A 20,867-nucleotide genomic window follows, 5' to 3' on the forward strand; every position below is an offset into this window, starting at 1 on the left:
ACTTCAGCCCACTCAAGAGACTTGAGCACATAATCCAGGCTGGCACTTCAGTGCCGTACTGAGGGAGTGCTGTCTTTAGGATGAGACGTTAAAGCGAGGCCCTGTCTGCCCTCTCCGGTGGACGCAAAAGATCCCATGGCCACTATTTCAAAGAAGAGCAGGGGAGTTCTCCCGGGTTTCCTCGGCCAATATTTATCCCTCAACCAACATTACTAAAAACAGATGGTCTGGTCATTATCACATTCCTGTTTGTGGGACCTTGCTCTGTGCAAATTGACTGCCGCGTTTCTGACATTACAACAGTAACTACACTTCGAAAGTACTTCCATTGGCTGTAAAGTGCTTTGGGGTGTCCTGAGTTTGTGTAAGGCACTATATAAATGCAAGCTGCTACAGCTCAGTGATGCCCAGTAGAAACCGTTGACAAGCCAGAGGTGAGGCTACGGTGACACCTCTTTACCCACATGCACTAGTTTTAGTAGAAAACTCCTTACGTACACTCGCACAATGCAGGTAAATGTACTTCACAGGGATATATTTACTTAACAAACATCTACCGTGTTAACTCGCACAAGCAGAAGCTCCGGACCCACTCCTCCTCTCCTTTCGGGACCTGCCTCCCCCCGGCTCTCCCCATTGGGATCCAGCCGGACCCGCCCCCTGCTCTCCCCATCAGGACCTGCTCTCCCCATCAGGACCTGCTCTCCCCATCAGGACCTGCTCTCCCCATCAGGACCTGCTCTCCCCATCAGGACCTGCTCTCCCCATCAGGACCTGCTCTCCCCATCAGGACCTGCTCTCCCCATCAGGACCTGCTCTCCCCATCAGGACCTGCTCTCCCCATCAGGACCTGCTCTCCCCATCAGGACCTGCTCTCCCCATCAGGACCTGCTCTCCCCATCAGGACCTGCTCTCCCCATCAGGACCTGCTCTCCCCATCAGGACCTGCTCTCCCCATCAGGACCTGCTCTCCCCATCAGGACCTGCTCTCCCCATCAGGACCTGCTCTCCCCATCAGGACCTGCTCTCCCCATCAGGACCTGCTCTCCCCATCAGGACCTGCTCTCCCCATCAGGACCTGCTCTCCCCATCAGGACCTGCTCTCCCCATCAGGACCTGCTCTCCCCATCAGGACCTGCTCTCCCCATCAGGACCTGCTCTCCCCATCAGGACCTGCTCTCCCCATCAGGACCTGCTCTCCCCATCAGGACCTGCTCTCCCCATCAGGACCTGCTCTCCCCATCAGGACCTGCTCTCCCCATCAGGACCTGCTCTCCCCATCAGGACCTGCTCTCCCCATCAGGACCTGCTCTCCCCATCAGGACCTGCTCTCCCCATCAGGACCTGCTCTCCCCATCAGGACCTGCTCTCCCCATCAGGACCTGCTCTCCCCATCAGGACCTGCTCTCCCCATCAGGACCTGCTCTCCCCATCAGGACCTGCTCTCCCCATCAGGACCTGCTCTCCCCATCAGGACCTGCTCTCCCCATCAGGACCTGCTCTCCCCATCAGGACCTGCTCTCCCCATCAGGACCTGCTCTCCCCATCAGGACCTGCTCTCCCCATCAGGACCTGCTCTCCCCATCAGGACCTGCTCTCCCCATCAGGACCTGCTCTCCCCATCAGGACCTGCTCTCCCCATCAGGACCTGCTCTCCCCATCAGGACCTGCTCTCCCCATCAGGACCTGCTCTCCCCATCAGGACCTGCTCTCCCCATCAGGACCTGCTCTCCCCATCAGGACCTGCTCTCCCCATCAGGACCTGCTCTCCCCATCAGGACCTGCTCTCCCCATCAGGACCTGCTCTCCCCATCAGGACCTGCTCTCCCCATCAGGACCTGCTCTCCCCATCAGGACCTGCTCTCCCCATCAGGACCTGCTCTCCCCATCAGGACCTGCTCTCCCCATCAGGACCTGCTCTCCCCATCAGGACCTGCTCTCCCCATCAGGACCTGCTCTCCCCATCAGGACCTGCTCTCCCCATCAGGACCTGCTCTCCCCATCAGGACCTGCTCTCCCCATCAGGACCCGCCCCTGCCCTCCCCCTATCGGGACCCGCTCTCTCTCTTCTCTCCACCCCCCCCCTCCTTTTTGGGACCTGGCCCGCCGTGCCCCTGCTCCCCCCCCACCCCGGGGCTCCTTCTGGGCCTAGTCTCCATGAAGAACAATGTTGGATGCTGCTTGCCAGTTGCCATGACGTGCCCTGTTGGAGGTGTTTGTTATTGGCTGGACTTCTTCGGCTGACCTGAAGCAGTTATTCCGATTGGCTGATCAGACCACAATGACAGATCTTCCCTCTATACAATGTTGGTGTTTCCGTGGTGCTGAAGTCCGTCGTTTTCACAATTTGTATTACACACCATTATAGCAGATAACCAATAAGCCATAATCATGGGAATAAAGCACTCACAATGATTACAAAAACACTTGCACACTCTGCTTTAAGTCTTACCATTTTACAACGCCATGCGACTGAGACTTTTGAAATCACATGTCCAACGACCTTGTCTGTTATTCACTTATATTTACTAATCACTAATATATTGGACAACACTGCTCCAGGGCATAAAAAGCATGTCCAATCCTAGTGCTATTAAATGTTGGTGTCCAGAGATACTTGAGTGTCCTGGTACAAGAAACACAAAAAGTTAGCATGCATAGGAACAGGAGTAGGCCAGTCAGCCCCTCGTGCCTGCAGGTACAGTAAGCAGTTGGAAAGGCAAATGGTATGTTGGCCTTTATTGCAAGTGGGTTGGAGTACAAGAGTAAGGAAGTCTTACTACAATTCTACAATTGAGACCTCACTTGGAGTACTGCGTTCAGTTTTGGTCTCCTTACCTAAGGAAGGATATACTTGCCTTAGAGGCAGTGCAACGAAGTTTGATTCCTGGGATGAAAGGGTTGTCCAACGAGGAGCGATTGAGTAGAATGGGCCTATACTCTCTGGAGTTTAGAAGAATAAGAGGTGATCTCACTGAAACATATAAGATTCTGAGGGGGCTTGACAGGGTGAGAGGTTGTTTCCCCTGACTGGAGGCTAGAACTAGAGGGCATAGTCGCAGGATAAGGGGTCGGCCATTTAAGACTGAGATGAGGCATTTCTTCACTTAGAGGGTTGTGAATCTTTGGAATTCTCTTCCCCAGAGGGCTGTGGATGCTGATTCGATGAGTATATTGAAGGCTGAGATAGATACATTTTTGGACTTTAGGGGAATGAAGGGATAAGGGGATCGGGCAGGGAAGTGGAGTTGAGGTTGAAGATCAGGCATGATCTTATTGAACAGAAGAGCAGGCTTGAGGGGCTGTATGGCCTACTCCTGTTCCTATTTCTTATGTTATGCTACCAGGGTCCTGAAGGGACGAGTGTGGTTCTCCTGGCCCTCAATGCAGCTTTCAGTGAGGCTGAATTACTTTAAATTCAGTTTAAATGAGTTCAAATTCAGTCACTTGATCTGCCCTTGGTACACGAGACCTGTGACCAGTCAGTTGGAAGCACTGATTGGCCTGGCCCTTAAGCTTTTCAATTTAAATTAGTTTAATTCCGTAATCTTAAGTCCCCATTGGCCATGTTCCAGTCAATAATCACTGACATGAGGTAATTTCTTCATCTGGCTCCGTGCAGTTTTGGTGAAAAAGCCCTTCTATAATGTTCAAAAATAAACCATTAATGATGTAGCTGATGCTATTTTTAAGATTGTTGCAGCTAAAGAAAGACAGACTTGCATTTCTATAGCGCCTTTCACAACCATAGGACGTCCCAAAGCTTCACAGCCAATGAAGTACTTTTGGAGTGCAGTCACTGGTGTAATGTAGACATTTATCTGTTCAATGATGAGCTTTTATTTAACTTACAGTCCCGATCATATGCACTGTTTGATTTTAGATATAATGGGGAACATTGATTCATTCAGTCACATAATTTAGGGGGCAACTAAACCATAAGCAAGTAATAAATGTTTTATTTTATTCCTAAGGTGCTTATGGGTGGTGAAACTGGAGAGCAGCTATACCGCATTTCTCCCTGGGCACGGTACGTTACGAAGGAGCAGAAGGCCCTTTCTTATGAGTGGGTGCATTGGGACCCACCCCGACGTTATGTGGTAAGCAATTATTTTATATTCATTCGTTTAACATATCTGCCTGGAGTTTCCACATGTCTTCTACACCAGATATCAGCGCAACCCTGGGCGGAATCGATTGAAATAGCGCAAAACATCAGGGAATTTAAAACGCAAGTGAGTCATACCCATAACTGCTTACGCTCGAGTTTCCGCCATCTTTTACGCTGGTTCAAAAGTCAAATCTCCCAGAACAGTCTCCGTCCAAAAAACTGGCTATGCCCCCAGGTCGGCGTGGCGAGTTTCCGCCAATTGCGCCCGTGCGGGGTGGGTGTTCATCACATCGCGTCCAGAATCTTGGGCGCACAGTCACCCGTGGGTAACGTTAATCCAGCGTTAATGAGCTGCAGTGACCAGCAGTCAATTGAGGCCTCACTTGGGTCTGTTTCTTGTACTGATGCTGCAATTACATTAAGTTACTTTAAATTCAGTTTAAATGAGTTCAAATTCAGTCACTTGATCTGCCCTTGGTACACGAGACCTGTGACCAGTCAGTTGGAAGCACTGATTGGCCTGGCAGTTAAGCTTTTCAATATAAATGAGTTTAATTCCGTAATCTCAAGTCCCCCATTGGCCATGTTCTAGTCAATAATCATTTGTGATCGATGACGCTGCTCGGTTGCGCTGACTTTACGTCCAGGCTTATGCAAATGAATTTGAGTGGAAACTTGGGTGGAACGTCACCTCGGCAAAACTGGCGCCGTGTTCAGCGCAACCTGGACGCATTTCCCCATTGCGACCCTAGTGGAAACTCCAGGCTATCCCTGGGAGAAAAATGTCCCATGTGCCGCTGTTAGGCAAGCAAGTCAATTCATAGTAGCCCACTTATTGCTGGTCAACTGAAGTGTGCTGAGCTAAATTTTGTACTTTAGTAGCCCAGTGTTTTCCACAAAGGGAAAAATGTCTTCTTTTTCTAAAATGTGTCATACACAGGCTTATTAATGAATGGAATCATAGAATCTTGCAGCACAGAAGGTGGCCATTGTGCCTTTTGTGCCCTCTTTGAAAGAGTTATCCAATTAGTCCCACTCCCCCCTCCCCCCCCCCCGCACTTCCCCGCGACCCTGCAAATTTTTCCTTTTCAAGTATTTATCCAATTGCCTTTTGAAAGTTATTATTGAATCTGCTTCCACCGCCCTTTCAGGCAGCGCATTCCAGATCATAACAACTGCGTTAAAAAAAAATAAATCTGTCCCCTCTGGTTACCAACCCTCCTGCCAGTGGTAACAGTTTCTCCTTATTTACTCTATCAAAACCCCTCAACCCTAAAGAATTACAAAGAATGTACAGCACAGAAATAGCCATTTAGCCCAACAAGTCCATGCTGGTGTTTATGCTCCATGTGAGCCTCCTCTCATCCTTCTTCATCTAATCCCATCAAAAAACCTTCTATTCCCTTCTCCCTCATGTGTTTATCTAGCTTCCCGTTAAATGCGTCTATGCTAGTCACCTCAACTACTCCTTGTGGTGACGAGTTCCACATTCTTAACCACTCCATGGGTGAAGAATCATAGAAAGGTTACAGTACGGAAGGAGGCTATTCGGCCCATTGAGAACATGCTGGCTCTATGTGAGAGCAATCCAGCCAGTCCCACTTCCCCACCCTTTCCTTGTAGCCGTGCAATTTTTTTCCTTTCAAGTACTTATCCAGTTCCCTTTTGAAGGCCATGACTGAATCTGCCTCCACCACCCCCTCGGGCAGTGCATTCCAGATCCTAACCACTCGCTGTGTAAAAAAGTTTTTCCTCATGTCACCTTTGGTTCTTTTGCCAATTTAAATCTATGTCCTCTGGTCCTTGACCCTTCTGCCATTGGGAACAGTTTCTCTCTATCTACTCTGCCTAGACCCTTCATGATTTTGAATACCTCTATCAAATTCCTCGCTACCGTCTCTGTTCCAAGGAGAACAATCCCAGCTTCTCCAGTCTATCCACGTAACTAAAGCCCCTCATCCCTGGAATCATTCTAGTAAATCTCTTCTGCACCCTCTCTAAGGCCTTCCCATCGCCCCTGAAGTGCGGTGCCCAGAAGTTGTTTCTCCTGAATTCCCTGTCGGATTTGTTAGTGACTCTCTTATATTTATGGCCCCTAGTTCTGGTCTCTCCTCTAAGTGGAAACATCCTCTCTACATCTACCCTATCGAACCCCTTCATAATCTTAAAGACCTCTATAAGGTCACCCCTCACTTCTCTTTTCTAGAGAAAAGATCCCCAGCCTGTACAATCTTTCCTGATAAAATACTTAAATACTTAATATGTCTAGTATCATAAATGTCTCACATTACTTTACAGTTTAATGACTTGTTAAGTGCAGCGACTGTTGTTAACTAGGCAAATATATGAGGCATTCTACACCACGAACATCCCACAGTCATTGGTACTAATCTGTCGCTGGATAAATTGCACTTGACCCAATCCACTTGCTGCTGTACTGATTGGTTTCTTAATTCATTGTCAAAAATGGCTCCCATGACCAGTGTCAGACTTGTACCCATCAGTACTTGACTCTCCAGCCACAGTCCAAGATTGCAAGGGCAAAATCTAAAATGTTAGTATACTGTTCGGGTGTTTTTCACAGTTCAACAGCACACGAAGCATCGCACTTCACTGAAATCCCAGTGACTGCAAAGGAGGAAGATATGGGGATGGGTTAGGGAGCAACTATTAAGATGGAATATAATGCGGGGAAATGTGAGGTTATTCACTTTGGTTGGAAGAATAGAAAAACAGAATATTTTTTAAATGGTGAGAAACTATTAAATGTTGGTGTTCAGAGAGACTTGGGTGTCCTTGACCATGAAACACAGAAAGTTAACATGCAAGTACAGCAAGCAATTAGGAAGGCAAATGGTATGTTGGCCTTCATTGCAATGGGGTTGGAGTGCAAGCGTAAGGAAGTCTTGCTACAGTTGTACAGGGCTTTGGTGCGACCACACCTGGAGTACTGTGTACAGTTTTGGTCTCCTTACCTAAGGAAGGATATACTTGCCTCAGAGGCGGTGCAATGAAGGTTCACTAGATTGATTCCTAGGATGAGAGGGTTGTCCTATGAGGAGAGATTGTGAAGAATGGGGCTTTATTTGGAGTTTAGAAGAATGAGAGGTGATCTCATTGAAATGTATAAAATTCTTCGAGAGCTTGACAGGCTAGATGCTGAGAGGCTGTTTCCCCTGGCTGGAGAGTTTAGAACTAGGTGGCATAGTCTCAGGATAAGGGGTGGGTGATTTAGAACTGAGATGAAGAATTTCTTCACTCAGAGGATCGTGAATCTTTGGAATTCTCTACCCCAGAGGGCTGTGAATGCTCGGTCGTTGAGTATATTCAAGACTAAGATCGATAGATTTTTGGACTCTAAGGGAATCAAGGGATATGGGGATCGGGCGGGAAAGTGGAGTTGAGGTCGAAGATCAGCCATGATCTTATTAAATGACGGAGTAGGCTCAAGGGGCCGTATGGCATACTCCTGCTCCTATTTCTTATGTTCTTATGTAAAGGACAGAGAAATGGTGATGGTCAGGGGACGTCTGTAAATGTAGGAGAAATGGTGATGGGTCATGGAGCGTCTGTATAAAGAGGATAAATATAAGGACCATTTAAGGGGAAGCTAGATAAACACATGAGAGAGAAAGGAATAGAAGGATATGCTGATAGGGTTGATGAAGCGGGGTGGGAGGAGGCTCGTGCAGAGTATATACACCGGCATAGACCCGTTGGGCCGAATGGCCTGTTTCTGTACTCCTGTAAAAAGAAACCACTGGATCCCAGTTTCTTTACTTCAAAATTGAACGTATCATTGGCCTGCCCTCATTTCTTTACAACCATAATATCTGTTCCTGTTGACTGAACCCAGAGGCATGGGAGTTTTGGAACCAAGTATTATTGACTTATAAAAATTATCTTTGCAGCCATTACATAAGAACATAAGAACATAAGAAATTGGAGCAGGAGTAGGCCAATCGGCCCCTCGAGCCTGCTCCGCCATTCAATAAGATCATGGCTGATCTGATCCCAACCACAAATCTAAACACAAGAAGTCGGAGCAGGACCCGGCCACATAGCCCCTGGGCCCTCTCCGCCACCCACAGGGCATTGACCGATCCGAACTCAGCTTCATGTCCAATTTCCTGCCCGCTCCCCATAACCCCTAATTCCCTTTACTTCTAGGAAACTGTCTATTTCTGTTTTAAATTTATCTAATGATGTAGCTTCCACAGCTTCCTGGGGCAGCAAATTCCACAGACCGACCACCCTCTGAGTGAAGAAGTTTCTCCTCATCTCAGTTTTGAAATAGCAGCCCCTTATTCTAAGATTATGCCCCCTAGTTCTAGTTTCACCCATCTTTGGGAACATCCTTACTGCATCCACCCGATCAAGACCCTTCACAATCTTATATGTTTCAATAAGATCGCCTCTCATTCTTCTGAACTCCAATGAGTAGAGTCCCAATCTACTCAACCTCTCCTCATATGTCCGCCCCCTCATCCCCGGGATTAACCGAGTGAACCTTCTTTGTACTGCCTCGAGAGCAAGTATGTCTTTTCTTAAGTATGGAGACCAAAACTGTATGCAGTATTCTAGGTGCGGTCTCACCAATACCTTATATAACTGCAGCAATACCTCCTTGTTTTTATATTCTATCCCCCTAGCAATAAAAGCCAACATTCCGTTGGCTTTCTTGATCACCTGCTGCACCTGCATACCAACTTTTTGATTTTCTTGCACTAGGACCCCCAGATCCCTTTGTACTGCAGTACTTTCCAGTCTCTCGCCATTAAGAAAATAACTTGCTCTCTGATTTTTCCTGCCAAAGTGCATAACCTCACATTTTCCAATATTATATTGCATCTGCCAAATCTCCGCCCACTCACCCAGCCTGTCTATATCCCCTTGCAGGTTTTTTATGTCCTCCTCACTCTCTACTTTCCCTCCCATCTTTGTATCATCTGCAAATTTTGATATGTTGCACTCGGTCCCCTCCTCCAAATCGTTAATATAGATTGTAAAGAGTTGGGGACCCAGCACCGACCCCTGTGGAACACCACTGGTTACTGGTTGCCAGTCCGAAAATGAACCATTTATCCCAACTCTCTGCTTCCTGTTCGATAACCAATCCTCCACCCATGCCAGAATATTACCCCCAATCCCGTGATTTTTTATCTTAAGTAATAATCTTTTATGTGGCACCTTGTCGAATGCCTTCTGGAAGTCTAAATACACTACGTCCACTGGTTCCCCTTTATCCACCCTATACGTTATATCCTCGAAGAACTCAAGCAAATTTGTCAGACATGACTTCCCCTTCACAAAGCCATGCTGACTTTGTCCTATTAAATTATGCTTATCTAAATGTTCCGTTACTGTCTCCTTAATAATAGACTCCAAAATTTTACCCACCACAGATGTTAAGCTAACTGGCCTATAATTTCCAGCCTTCTGCCTACTACCCTTTTTAAATAACGGTGTTACATTAGCAGTTTTCCAATCTGCCGGGACCTCTCCTGAGTCCAGGGAATTTTGGAAAACTATCACCAAAGCATCCACAATCCCTACTGCCACTTCCCTCAAGACCCTAGGATGGAAGCCATCAGGTCCAGGGGATTTATCCGCCTTGAGTCCCATTATTTTACTGAGTACCGTTAAATGTGGAATAGCTTCACAGATGTGATTGTTCTCATCTCTGCTGAATACAAACGTGCCCCCTGTTAAGATTGGGAAACACTGGTCTGCACAAAACCTTTTGATTGACCATTATTGGACCAATGCAAGTGACTAGGTGCCTTGGCTCAGCTTAGTACTTGGCATAGAAAGGTTTTAGAATGGAAATGGCTTCAACCTCCTGATTTTTTTTTTAATACAGAGATGAAAGTCTCATTATCAGATGTTCCCTAGCTGCCCTAGTCAATGGGTAACCATGACAATAGAATGTTTCTGCTTGATGTATCTGGATATTTAAATTTTCTTTGCCACTTTTCGGCTGGTGAAGGGAATAGCTCAACAAATTATGAATTATGTTGGATGCAATTTGTCTGCCCCTGATTTTTAGGGATCAATATGTGACCGTTTTGACTAAACCCAGAGGCTTGGGAGATTGGGAACAAAAGGATTATTGGCCCCCAAAAATGTTAGGGATTGAGGGGAGGATCTTGGGTTGTAGGAAAACAGTATTTTAGTTTGTAACCCATCCTTTTGGATGTTTCGTTACAGGTGAGTGACAAATCATGTGGGTGACATTGTGGTGGCAAATTGTCAGTTTTCTCTCTTCCAATCGAGTGCAGGTGCAAATACTGTCCGACCGTCGCAAGGTGCCGCCTGTAACATTGACGTGGCAGATGGCTGCTTTTCTCCTGCTGTCAGTGTCAGCTCCATTTCTTGTCAGCTCTGCTGGCTGAAAAAAAATGATTGTGCTGTCTTTTACAGTCTGTTGGGTTTGAGACTTATTTAATGCCTCCAAATGCTTTTGTATTCTACTGGGATTTTGGCATATGCCAAGTCTAGACTTAAATTGTTGTGTGCAATTGACTCCTGCTGATGCCTCTACTGGGGAGTGAGGGGAGATTGGAAATGGGGGTGGGGGGGAAGAGCGAGAAGAAAACGTTGTCTTTTTCTGCTCAGGGATGAGGGTGGAGGGGCATGACTGAGACCCAGCATTGGTCTGAGTTGGTTTGTAAGTATAATCAACAGGACAGATAATTGGCCAGAAACTAGTCCTTCAGTTTCCTTGTGCAAGTTGTTTCTCCTTGGTGAAGAACAAACTAAAGCTGGCCAGGTTCAGCCATAAAATGCTGTTTTTTTGAAGAACAACCTTCCTCGTTAGCGAAGAGACTCAACCAAAGTAAGAATCAACAGCCTCTGGCACCTGGAGTGGGTTGGACAAGGTTGCTCACAGCTGTCTCAGTACACCAGACTCTGACCTGGTTGTGTTCTTCACCTCAGCTAGTGTTGCTCACAACTGCATCCTTCTGGATGAGTTGGGGTCCTCAGTGCCTTGGAGCTCATGGGAAGAAGTCCTTGAAGTGCACAACTCATCAAGCACACAGTTGCTTGAATGTCATTTTAATGAGACATAACCTAGAGAGCACTACTGACTCTGGATCATAAAATAAAGGATGAACACGCATTTATACAGCGGCTTGCATGACCTCAGGCCGTCTCAAAGCACTTCACAGCCAACGAAATCCTTTTTTGCAATGTAGGAAATGCGATAGCCAAGTTGCGCACAGCAAGATCCCACAAGCAGTAATATGTGATAATGACCAGATAATCTGTTTTTAAGTGATGTTGGTTGAGGGATAAATTTTGGCCGGGACACTGGCGAGAACTCCCCTGTTCTTCAAACAGTGATGTGGGAGCTTTTACATCCGCTTGAAGGGGCAGACGGAGCCTGCGATTGATGGATTTTTGTTCACCAAGGATATCAAGGGTTACGGAACCAAGGTGGGTGAATGGAGTTAAGATACAGATCAGCCATGATCCAATTGAATGGCGGAACAGGCTCAAGGGGCTGATTGGCCTACTTATGTACTTATGTTCCTATGTTCCACATATCAAAGCACAAGGTCTATAATTGCACTGCTGGGAGTTTTATCACAGTCCAAGTGCAGAAAAAAAAATTACACCTATCCTCACCATTACATTTTACTGAAATCCCAAGTCAGCACAAAAACAAGCTAGTTTGATCCATTGTCTGTGCACCAACATTCAGAAGCTAGTGGGTAGATCTGCTGTTTAATAACCAAACATTTGGTGCTTAGGTTAAGAATACCTTCAAATAATAACAAAGTCCTTGAAGCTTGTTCATGGCCCCAATCTTTTGTTTTCTTTTTGTTGACATTTCGTGCTTACCTGCTGCCAAGGCTCTAAGCTCTGAAATTCCCTTCCTAAACCTCTCTACCTCTCTCCCCTTCTTTAAGATGCTCCTTAAAACCTAGCCCTGTCAACTGTCCTAATACCTCCTTATGTGGTTCAGTGTCAAATTTTGTTTGATCATCGCTCCTGTGAAGCATTTTGGGATGTTTTACAACATTAAAAGCGCTATGTAGATGTAAGTTGTTATCCCTCATCCTGATTTCTTATGGCATCCAGTGACGCTATTACCTGCTCCCTGATCAAGTAGAGCTGGAATCAGGTAGAGGTAACGCTGCCTAACAATGTATGTTAACTTGAACCTCAGAAAAGCAAGTCCTACTGCATCATTGTGACATTTCCATTTCTCCATCAATTGTCTTTGTGTCCTGTTTGAATAAAACTGCCAACTAGTGCTGAATTATGATCCGTATTGTGCTATTGAGCAACGCATAGTCAAACCTGGGTTTAGACTTCCCATGCTTATTTCATTAAGGACCATTGCAGTAGACCAGTGGCAGATTCTCATTCATCAATCTGTGCTCCAAAAGTGAAAGTGTAGTGCAGTAACCCATTGTGCCACTCAGTCCCTCTTGCGTCAAAACCACAAACCTCAGAGCAGGAAATGTTTTAGGCTGAAGTATCTTCAAGGCTGTGACAGCATAGCACCTAACAAAAACTTGCATTTAAATAGCACCTTTTACGTCTGCAGGCCGTCCCAAAGCTCTTCACAGAATCATAGAATGATACAGCACAGAAGGAGGCCATTCAGCCCATCGTGCCTGTGCCAGCTCTTTGAAAGAGCTATCTAATTAGTCCCACTTGCCTGCTCTTTCCCCATAGCCCTGCAAATTTTTTCCCTTCAAGTATTTATCCGATTCACCTTTTGAAAGTAACGATATTATCTGCTTCCACCGCCCTTTCAGGCAAAGCATTCCAGATCATAACTTGCTGTGTAGTGTAAAAAAAAATTCTCCTTCACAGCCAATGAATTATTTTCAAAGTGCAGTCACTGTTGTCTTGTAGTCATTTTGAGCACAGTAAGATTCCAAAAACAGCAATGAAATGAATGCTAGTTAATCTGTTTTGGTTGCGATGGTTGAGCGATGAATGTTGACCAAAAGCTTGTTTGAAGAGGTGGGTTTTAAGAAGGCTTTTAAAAGAGGAAAGAGAGGTCAAGGGTTTTATGGAGGCAGTTCTAGATAATATGGCTAAGGCAGCGGAAGGCTGCCCTACCAATTCTGCAGCAAAGGGACACAGGGAGAGATGTGCAGAAGGCCATCATTGAAGGAACAAAGGACACAGGAGGGGATGTGAAGCTGGCAGAGGTTGCAGTGGTAGAGTTAAGTGAGGTCATTGAGGGGTTTGAACTTAAGAATGAGGATTTTTGGGAGACACACAGCTAGTGACTTTCATAGAGTCATAGAGTCATAGAGTTATACAGCACGGATAGAGGCCCTTCGGCCCATCGTGTCCGCGCCGGCCATCAGCCCTGTCCACTCTAATCCCATATTCCAGCATTTGGTCCGTAGCCTTGTATGCTATGGCATTTCAAGTGCTCATCCAAATGCTTCTTGAATGTTGTGAGGGTTCCTGCCTCCACAACCCTTTCAGACAGTGAGTTCCAGACTCCAACCACCCTCTGGGTGAAAAAGTTCTTTCTCAAATCCCCTCTAAACCTCCCGCCTTTTACCTTGAATCTATGTCCCCTTGTTATAGAACCCTCAACGAAGGGAAAAAGCTCCTTAGTATCCATCCTATCTGTGCCCCTCATAATTTTGTACACCTCAATCATGTCCCCCCTCAGCCTCCTCTGCTCCAAGGAAAACAAACCCAATCTTCCCAGTCTCTCTTCATAGCTGAAGCGCTCCAGCCCTGGTAACATCCTGGTGAATCTCCTCTGCACCCTCTCCAAAGCGATCACATCCTTCCTGTAGTGTGGCGACCAGAACTGCACACAGTACTCCAGCTGTGGCCTAACCAGTGTTTTATACAGCTCCATCATAACCTCCTTGCTCTTATATTCTATGCCTCGGCTAATAAAGGCAAGTATCCCATATGCCTTCTTTACCACCTTATCTACCTGTTCCGCCGCCTTCAGGGATCTGTGAACTTGCACACCAAGATCCCTCTGACCCTCTGTCTTGCCTAGGGTCCTCCCATTCATTGTGTATTCCCTTGCCTTGTTAGTCCCTCCAAAGTGCATCACCTCGCACTTTTCCGGGTTAAATTCCATTTGCCACTGTTCCGCCCATCTGACCAACCCATCTATATCGTCCTGCAGACTGGGGCTATCCTCCTCGCTATTTACCACCCTACCAATTTTTGTATCATCAGCGAACTTACTGATCATACCTTTTACATTCATATCCAAGTCATTAATGTAGACCACAAACAGCAAGGGACCCAGCACCGATCCCTGTGGTACCCCACTGGCCACAGGCTTCCAGTCACAAAAACAACCTTCGACCATCACCCTATGCCTTCTGCCACTAAGCCAGTTTTGTATCCAAAGTGCCAAGGCACCCTGGATTCCATGGGCTCGTACCTTCTTGACCAGTCTCCTGTGGGGGACTTTATCGAAGGCCTTACTGAAATCCATGTATACCACATCCACTGCGTTACCCTCATCCACACGCCTAGTCACCCCCTCAAAAAATTCAATCAAATTAGTCAGACATGATCTTCCCTTGACAAAGCCATGTTGACTATCCCTGATTAATCCTTGCTTCTCCAAGTGGAGACTAATTTTGTCCTTCAGAATTTTTTCCAATATTTTTCCTACCACTGATGTTAGGCTCACTCGCCTGTAGTTCCCCGGTTTTTCCCTACTCCCCTTCTTGAATAATGGTATTACATTAGCGGTTCTCCAGTCCTCTGGCACATCCCCTGTGGCCAGAGAGGTTCTGAATATATGTGTCAGAGCCCCCACAATCTCCTCCTTTGCCTCACACAGTAGCCTGGGATACATTTCGTCCGGGCCTGGGGATTTATCCATTTTTAGGCCTGCTAAAACCGCCAATACCTCCTCCCGCTCGATGTTAATATGTTCGAGTACATCACAGTCCCCCTGCCGTATTTCTATGTCTACATCGTCCTTCTCCATCGTGAAAACAGATGCAAAAAATTAATTTAGAACCCCTCCTACATCTTCCGGCTCCACACACAGATTGCCATTTTTGTCCCTAATCGGCCCTATTTTTTCCCTAGTCATCCTCTTACCTTCTTACCAGCAAGGATGAAAGTATGGCTAAGACTGAGTTAGTGAGAATGATGGTGTTTTGAACCTGTTGGGGTTTGTAAAGGGTAGAGGATGAGAGGCCAGTAAGGAGGGCATAGGACAAAAGCACGAATAAGCATTTCAGTGGCGGTGGGGTGGGGTAGAGATAGATTCTGGCTCTGCTGCAAAGTTGGAAATAAGCAGTTTGGTTAGGGTTAGGATATGGGATGGTGGGGGGGGGTGGGGGGGGATTGAAGCTCAGTTCTGGGTCAGACAAGGTGACGAGGTTTTGCATGGCCTGATTCCGCGTGAGCGAGTGTTGTTTTATTATTCATTCTTGGGATGTGGGGGTCGCTGGCGAGGCCGGCATTTATTGCCCATCCCTAATTGCCCTTGAGAAGGTGGTGGTGAGCCGCCTTCTTGAACCGCTGCAGTCTGTGTGGTGAAGGTTCTCCCACTGTGCTGTTCAGTAGGGAGTTCCAGGATTTTGACCCAGCGACGATGAAGGAACGGCCGATATATGCCCAAGTCGGGATGGTGTGAGACTCTGATGGAAACCTGTAGGTGATGGTGGTTCTGTGCACCTGCTGCCCTTGTCTTTCTATGTAAGCATTTGGATGAGCACTTGAAATGCCATAGCATACAAGGCTACGGACCAAATGCTGGAATATGGGATTAGATTAGACTGGGCTTGATGGCCGGCGCGGACACGATGGGCCGAAGGGCCTCTATCCGTGCTGTATAACTCTATGACTCTAAACTTGTCACAGTGTAATTCCACCCTCCTGCCTGTACTTGTGGTGCAGCACTTCCACTAGCAGTAGGGCGTAATTACAGCTCGATAAGTTTACATTCGTTATTTCCATTCGAAATGGGAAATCGGAATATATAAGAAAAATTGACAGGGCTTGCAGATGCGAGGTTTTTAACACTATTACATTTGAGATATTTTTATCTTCGATACTTCTATGGACACAGTACCCAACGCAGTTCAGAAACAAACTATGGTACTTTGCTCAGATATCTTATGATTCCCAAGGTATAGAAATAAATCAGTTGTCAGCAGATTTCAACATGTAAAGGAGTTCTGAAAGTTGAAATGCTGCATTAAATATTGAAACTCAACAATCTTCCTTTGAAAGAAAAAAGTATGTTACACCCAGCTCCCTTTATTAAAGATGGTCTCCTGAGGTCTTGAATATAAAAAGAATCCTGTGTGTGTGTGTGTGTGTGTGTGTGTGAGTGTGTGTGTGTGTGTGAGTGTGTGTGTGTGTGTGAGTGATTTGACCCCTGTGGTTTGACCCCTGTGGTTTAAGAGCATTACAAAAAGTATTAATGGTCATTAAAAGTCTAAAGTGAACCCGATTCTCCTTCAGCTATGAGTGAAGACTCGCTCGCTGGATTTAGGCACTGCTCAGCCATAACAATGGTAGTTCTCTACCAACTGTTGTCTTCTGTAATTAAGCTGCCTTTCTCAAGTAATTCATGTTGACTCTCTTATTTTGTGAGAGGGAAGACATGACTTGTATCTAAAGATGAATTGAAACATCCCCATCGGTCTTTGTCTCCTTTATAACAATGCTGTTTTTTTTGTCATAAATGAATCAAAGCTGCAAAGCTGCAATGAGTTTTTTTTGTTCGGCTGCCAGATGTACAGGAAAAAATTAATAAAAGTTTGAGCAATGGGATTCTTTGTAAAGTGGCAGCTGAGTTAAGAATTAAATGTAAATTCTGATGTTTGGTGCAAGGAGCAGCAAGCACACTGCCTGTTCATTGCCAGCACCTAGAATTCAGCCTAGACAGGGATTGAAAGTGTCTGTCTGATGGCTGTAAAGGTTTGAGATGAAATAACTTTGTTTTATCTCAGCCTGAAACTGCTCTTAATTTGAAAGAAAAAAAGAACTTGCAGAGGGAAGGATGAAAAGGAGGGGGTTAGTGGTATTGATTAAGGAGAATATTGCAGTGCTGGAGAGAGAGGATGTCCTGGAGGGGTTAAAGACAGAATCTGTTTGGTTAGAGTTAAGAAATAATAGAGGTGCCATTACACTACTAGATGTATTTTGAGTGGGAAGGATATAGAGGAGCAAATTTGCAGACAAATTAAAGAGAGGTGCAAGAACTATAGAGTAATAATAATGGGGGACTTCAACTATCCTAATATAGATCAGATAGTAATAGTGTAACCGGCAAATAGGGGGAGGAATTTCTGAAGTGTGTTCAGAGGGCATGGGGCATATGACAGATGTCAGGTTGATAACACAAGTGAGAACCAGGCTGAATATAGAAAGTTCAGAGGGGACGTGAAAAAAGAAATGAGGGGCAAAGAGAGAGTATGGTGGCTAACATAAAAGGGAATCCAAAAGTCTTCTATGGGCATATAAATAGTAAACTGGTTGTAAGATGAGGGGTGGGGCCGATCAGGGACCAAAAAGGTGATCTACTCGGAGGCAGAGGGCATGGCCGAGGTACTAAATGAGTACTTTGCATCTGTCGTTACCAAGGACGAAGATGCTGCCAGAGTCTCAGTAAAGGAAGATGTAGTCGAGATAATGGATGGGCTAAAAATTGTTAGAGAAGAGGTACTAGAAAAGTTAGCTGTACTTAAAGTAGATAAGTCACCAGGTCCGGATGGGATGCGTCCTAAGTTGCTGAGGGAAGTATGGGTGGAAATTGCGGAGCTACTGGCCATAATCTTCCAAACATCCTTAGATACGGGGGTGATGCCAGAGGACTGGAGAATTGCAAATATTACACCCCTGTTCAAAAAAGAGTGTAAGGATAAACCCAGCAATTAGAGGCCAGTCAGTTTAACCTCAGTAGTGGGAAACTAAGAAACGATAATCCGGGACAGAATTAACAGTCACTTGGACAAGTGTGGATTGATTAGGGAAAGCCAGCACGGATTTGTTAAAGGCAAATCGTGTTTAACTAACTTGATTGAGTTTTCTAATGAGGTAACCGAGAGGGTAGATGAGGGCAATGTAGTTGATGTGTGTATGGACTTTCGAAAGGCATTTGATAAAGTGCGGCATAATAGGCTTGTCATCAAGATTGAAGCCCATGGAATAAAAGGGCAGTAGCAGCATGGATACAGAATTGGCTAAGCGACAGGAAACAGAGAGTAGTGGTGAACGGTTGTTTGTCGGACCGGAGGGAGGTGTACAGTGGTGTTCCCTAGGCTTCGGTGCTGGGACCATTGCTTTTCTTGATACATAGCGATGACTTGGACTTGGGTATGCAGGGAACAATTTCCAAATTTGCAGATGACACAAAACTTGGAGCTGCAGTGAACAGTGAGGATGATAGTGATAGACTTCAAGAGGATATAGACAGGCTGGTGGAATGGGCGGACACGTGGCAGATGAAATTTAATGCAGAAAACTGTGAAGTGATAAATTTTGGTAGGAAAAATGAGGAGAGGCAATATAATCTAGAGGGCACAATTCTAAAAGTGGTACAGGAACAGAGAGATCTGGGGGTATATGTGCACAAATTGTTGAAGATGACAGGACAGGTTGAGAAAGCGGTTAAAAAAGCATACAGGATCCTGGGCTTCAAATGCGTAGGCTTCAAGGAGATCTTGAAACATTTACCTGAGGAAGGAGAAAATCTCCGAAAGCTTGTGAATTTAAAATAAAATTGCTGGACTATAACTTGGTGTTGTAAAATTGTTTACAATTGTCAACCCCAGTCCATCACCGGCATCTCCACATCATTTATAAATAGAGGCATAGAGTACAAAAGTATGGAAGTCACGATGAACCTTTATAAAACACTGATTCGGCCACAACTGGAGTATTGTGTCCAGTTCTGGGCACCGCACTTTAGGAAAGATGTGAAGACCTTAGAGAGGGTGCAGAAAAGATTTACAAGAATGATTCCAGGGATGAGGGACTTTAGTTACTTGGATAGACTGGAGAAGCTGGGTTGTCTCCTTGGAACAGAGAAGGTTAAGAGGAGTTTTGTTAGAGGTATTTAAAATCATGAAGGGTTTAGACAGAATAGATGAGAGAAATTCTTCCCATTGGTGGAAGGGTCAAGAACCAGAGGACATAGATTTAAGGTGATTGGTAAAAGAACCTAAGATGACATGACAAATTTTTTTTTTACGCAGCGATTGGCTAGGATCTGGAATGTACTGCTGGGGTGGGGTGATGGAGGCAGATTCAATCATGGTCTTCAAAAGGGAACTGGATGAGTATTTGAAAGGAAAAAAATTGCAGAGCTATGGGGATAGGGCAGCTGAGTGGGACTAGCTGGATTGCTCCTGCTTCGAGCCGGCATGGACTCGATGGGCCAAATTGCCTCCTTCCGTCCTGTAACCTTTCTATGATTCTAGGAGAACTTCCTTGGTCAGTATGTTTCCAGCCCAATGAGGACGAGGCATTGCTGGACTTAGTTCTGGGAAATTAAGTGGATCAAGTGTCAGTGGTGGAATATTTGGGGAACAGTGATCATAGTATCATAAGGTTTAGATTAGTTATGGAAAAGGACAAGATGCAATCTAGCGTAAAAACACATAATTGGAGGAGGGCCAATTTCAGTGGGTCTGGCCCGGGTAAATAGGAACTGAAGATTGGCAGGCAAAATTGTAATTGAACAATGGGCGACCTTTAAAGAGGAGATCGTTCGTATACAGTCCAGGTACATTCCCACAAAGGGGAAGGGTAGGGCAACCAAAGCCAGAGCTCCCTGCATGCCAAAAGAGAGAAAGATGAAACAGAAAAAGGGGGCGTATGACAGATGTCAGGTTGATAATACAAGCAAGAGCCAGGCTGAATATAGAAAGTACAGAGGAGAAGTGAAAAAAGAAATGAGGGGCAAAGAGAGAGCATGAGAATAGACTGGCGGCCAACATAAAAGGGAATCCAAAATATTCTACAGGCATGTAAACAGTAAACGGGTAGTAAGAGGAGGGATGGGGCCAATTAGGAGCCAAAAAGGAGATCGACGCATGAAGGCAGAGGGGATGGCCGAGGTACTAAATGAGTACTTTGCATCTGTCTTTACCAAGGAAGAAGATGCTGCCAGAGTCTTCATAAAGGAAGATGTAGTTGAGATACTGGATAGGCTAAAAATTGATAGAGGAGGTACTTGAAAGGCTAGCTGTACTTAAAGTAGATAAGTCACCCGGTCCAGATGGGATGCATCCTAGGTTGCTGAGGGAAGTAAGGGTGGAAATTGCAGAGGTGTTGGCCATACCGTTCCAATGCTCTGTTGATACGGGGGTGATGCCAGAGGACTGGAGAATTGAAAATGTTCCACCCTTGTTCAAAAAAGGGTGTAAGGATAAACCCAGCAATTACAGACCAGTCAGTTTAACCTCAGTGGTGGGGAAGCTTTTAGAAACGATAATCCGGGGCAAAATTAATGGTCACTTGGACAAGTGTGGATTAATAAAGGAAAGCCAGCACGATTTGTTAAAGGCAAAACATGTTTAACTAACTTGGTTGGGTTTTTTGATGAGGTAACAGAGAGTTGATGAGGGCAATACAGTTGATGTGGTGTATATGGACTTTCAAAAGGCATTTGATAAAGTGCCACATAATAGGCTGGTCAGAAAAATCGAAGCCCATGGAATAAAAGGGGCAGCGGCAGCATGGATACGAAATTGGCTGAGTGACAGGAAAGAGAGAGTAGTGGTGAATGGTTGTTTTTTGGACTGGAGGGAGGTGTACAGTGGTGCTC

General features: G+C 45.6%; 1 protein-coding gene across 2 annotated transcripts in view; it reads left to right on the forward strand.

Annotated features, from left to right (window-relative positions):
- Nucleotides 1-20,867, forward strand: part of LOC137327517 (1,4-alpha-glucan-branching enzyme-like) — a 426,685-nt gene that overhangs the window by 167,628 nt on the left and 238,190 nt on the right. For both annotated transcript variants that reach the window (XM_067993414.1, XM_067993415.1), the window contains exon 4: nt 3,975-4,100. In XM_067993414.1, the coding sequence (XP_067849515.1) occupies nt 3,975-4,100 (126 nt within the window). The remainder of the gene's footprint in view (nt 1-3,974; nt 4,101-20,867) is intronic.

The sequence above is a fragment of the Heptranchias perlo genome, chromosome 11, assembly GCF_035084215.1.
Source record: "Heptranchias perlo isolate sHepPer1 chromosome 11, sHepPer1.hap1, whole genome shotgun sequence".
Classification (NCBI taxonomy): Eukaryota; Metazoa; Chordata; class Chondrichthyes; order Hexanchiformes; family Hexanchidae; genus Heptranchias; species Heptranchias perlo.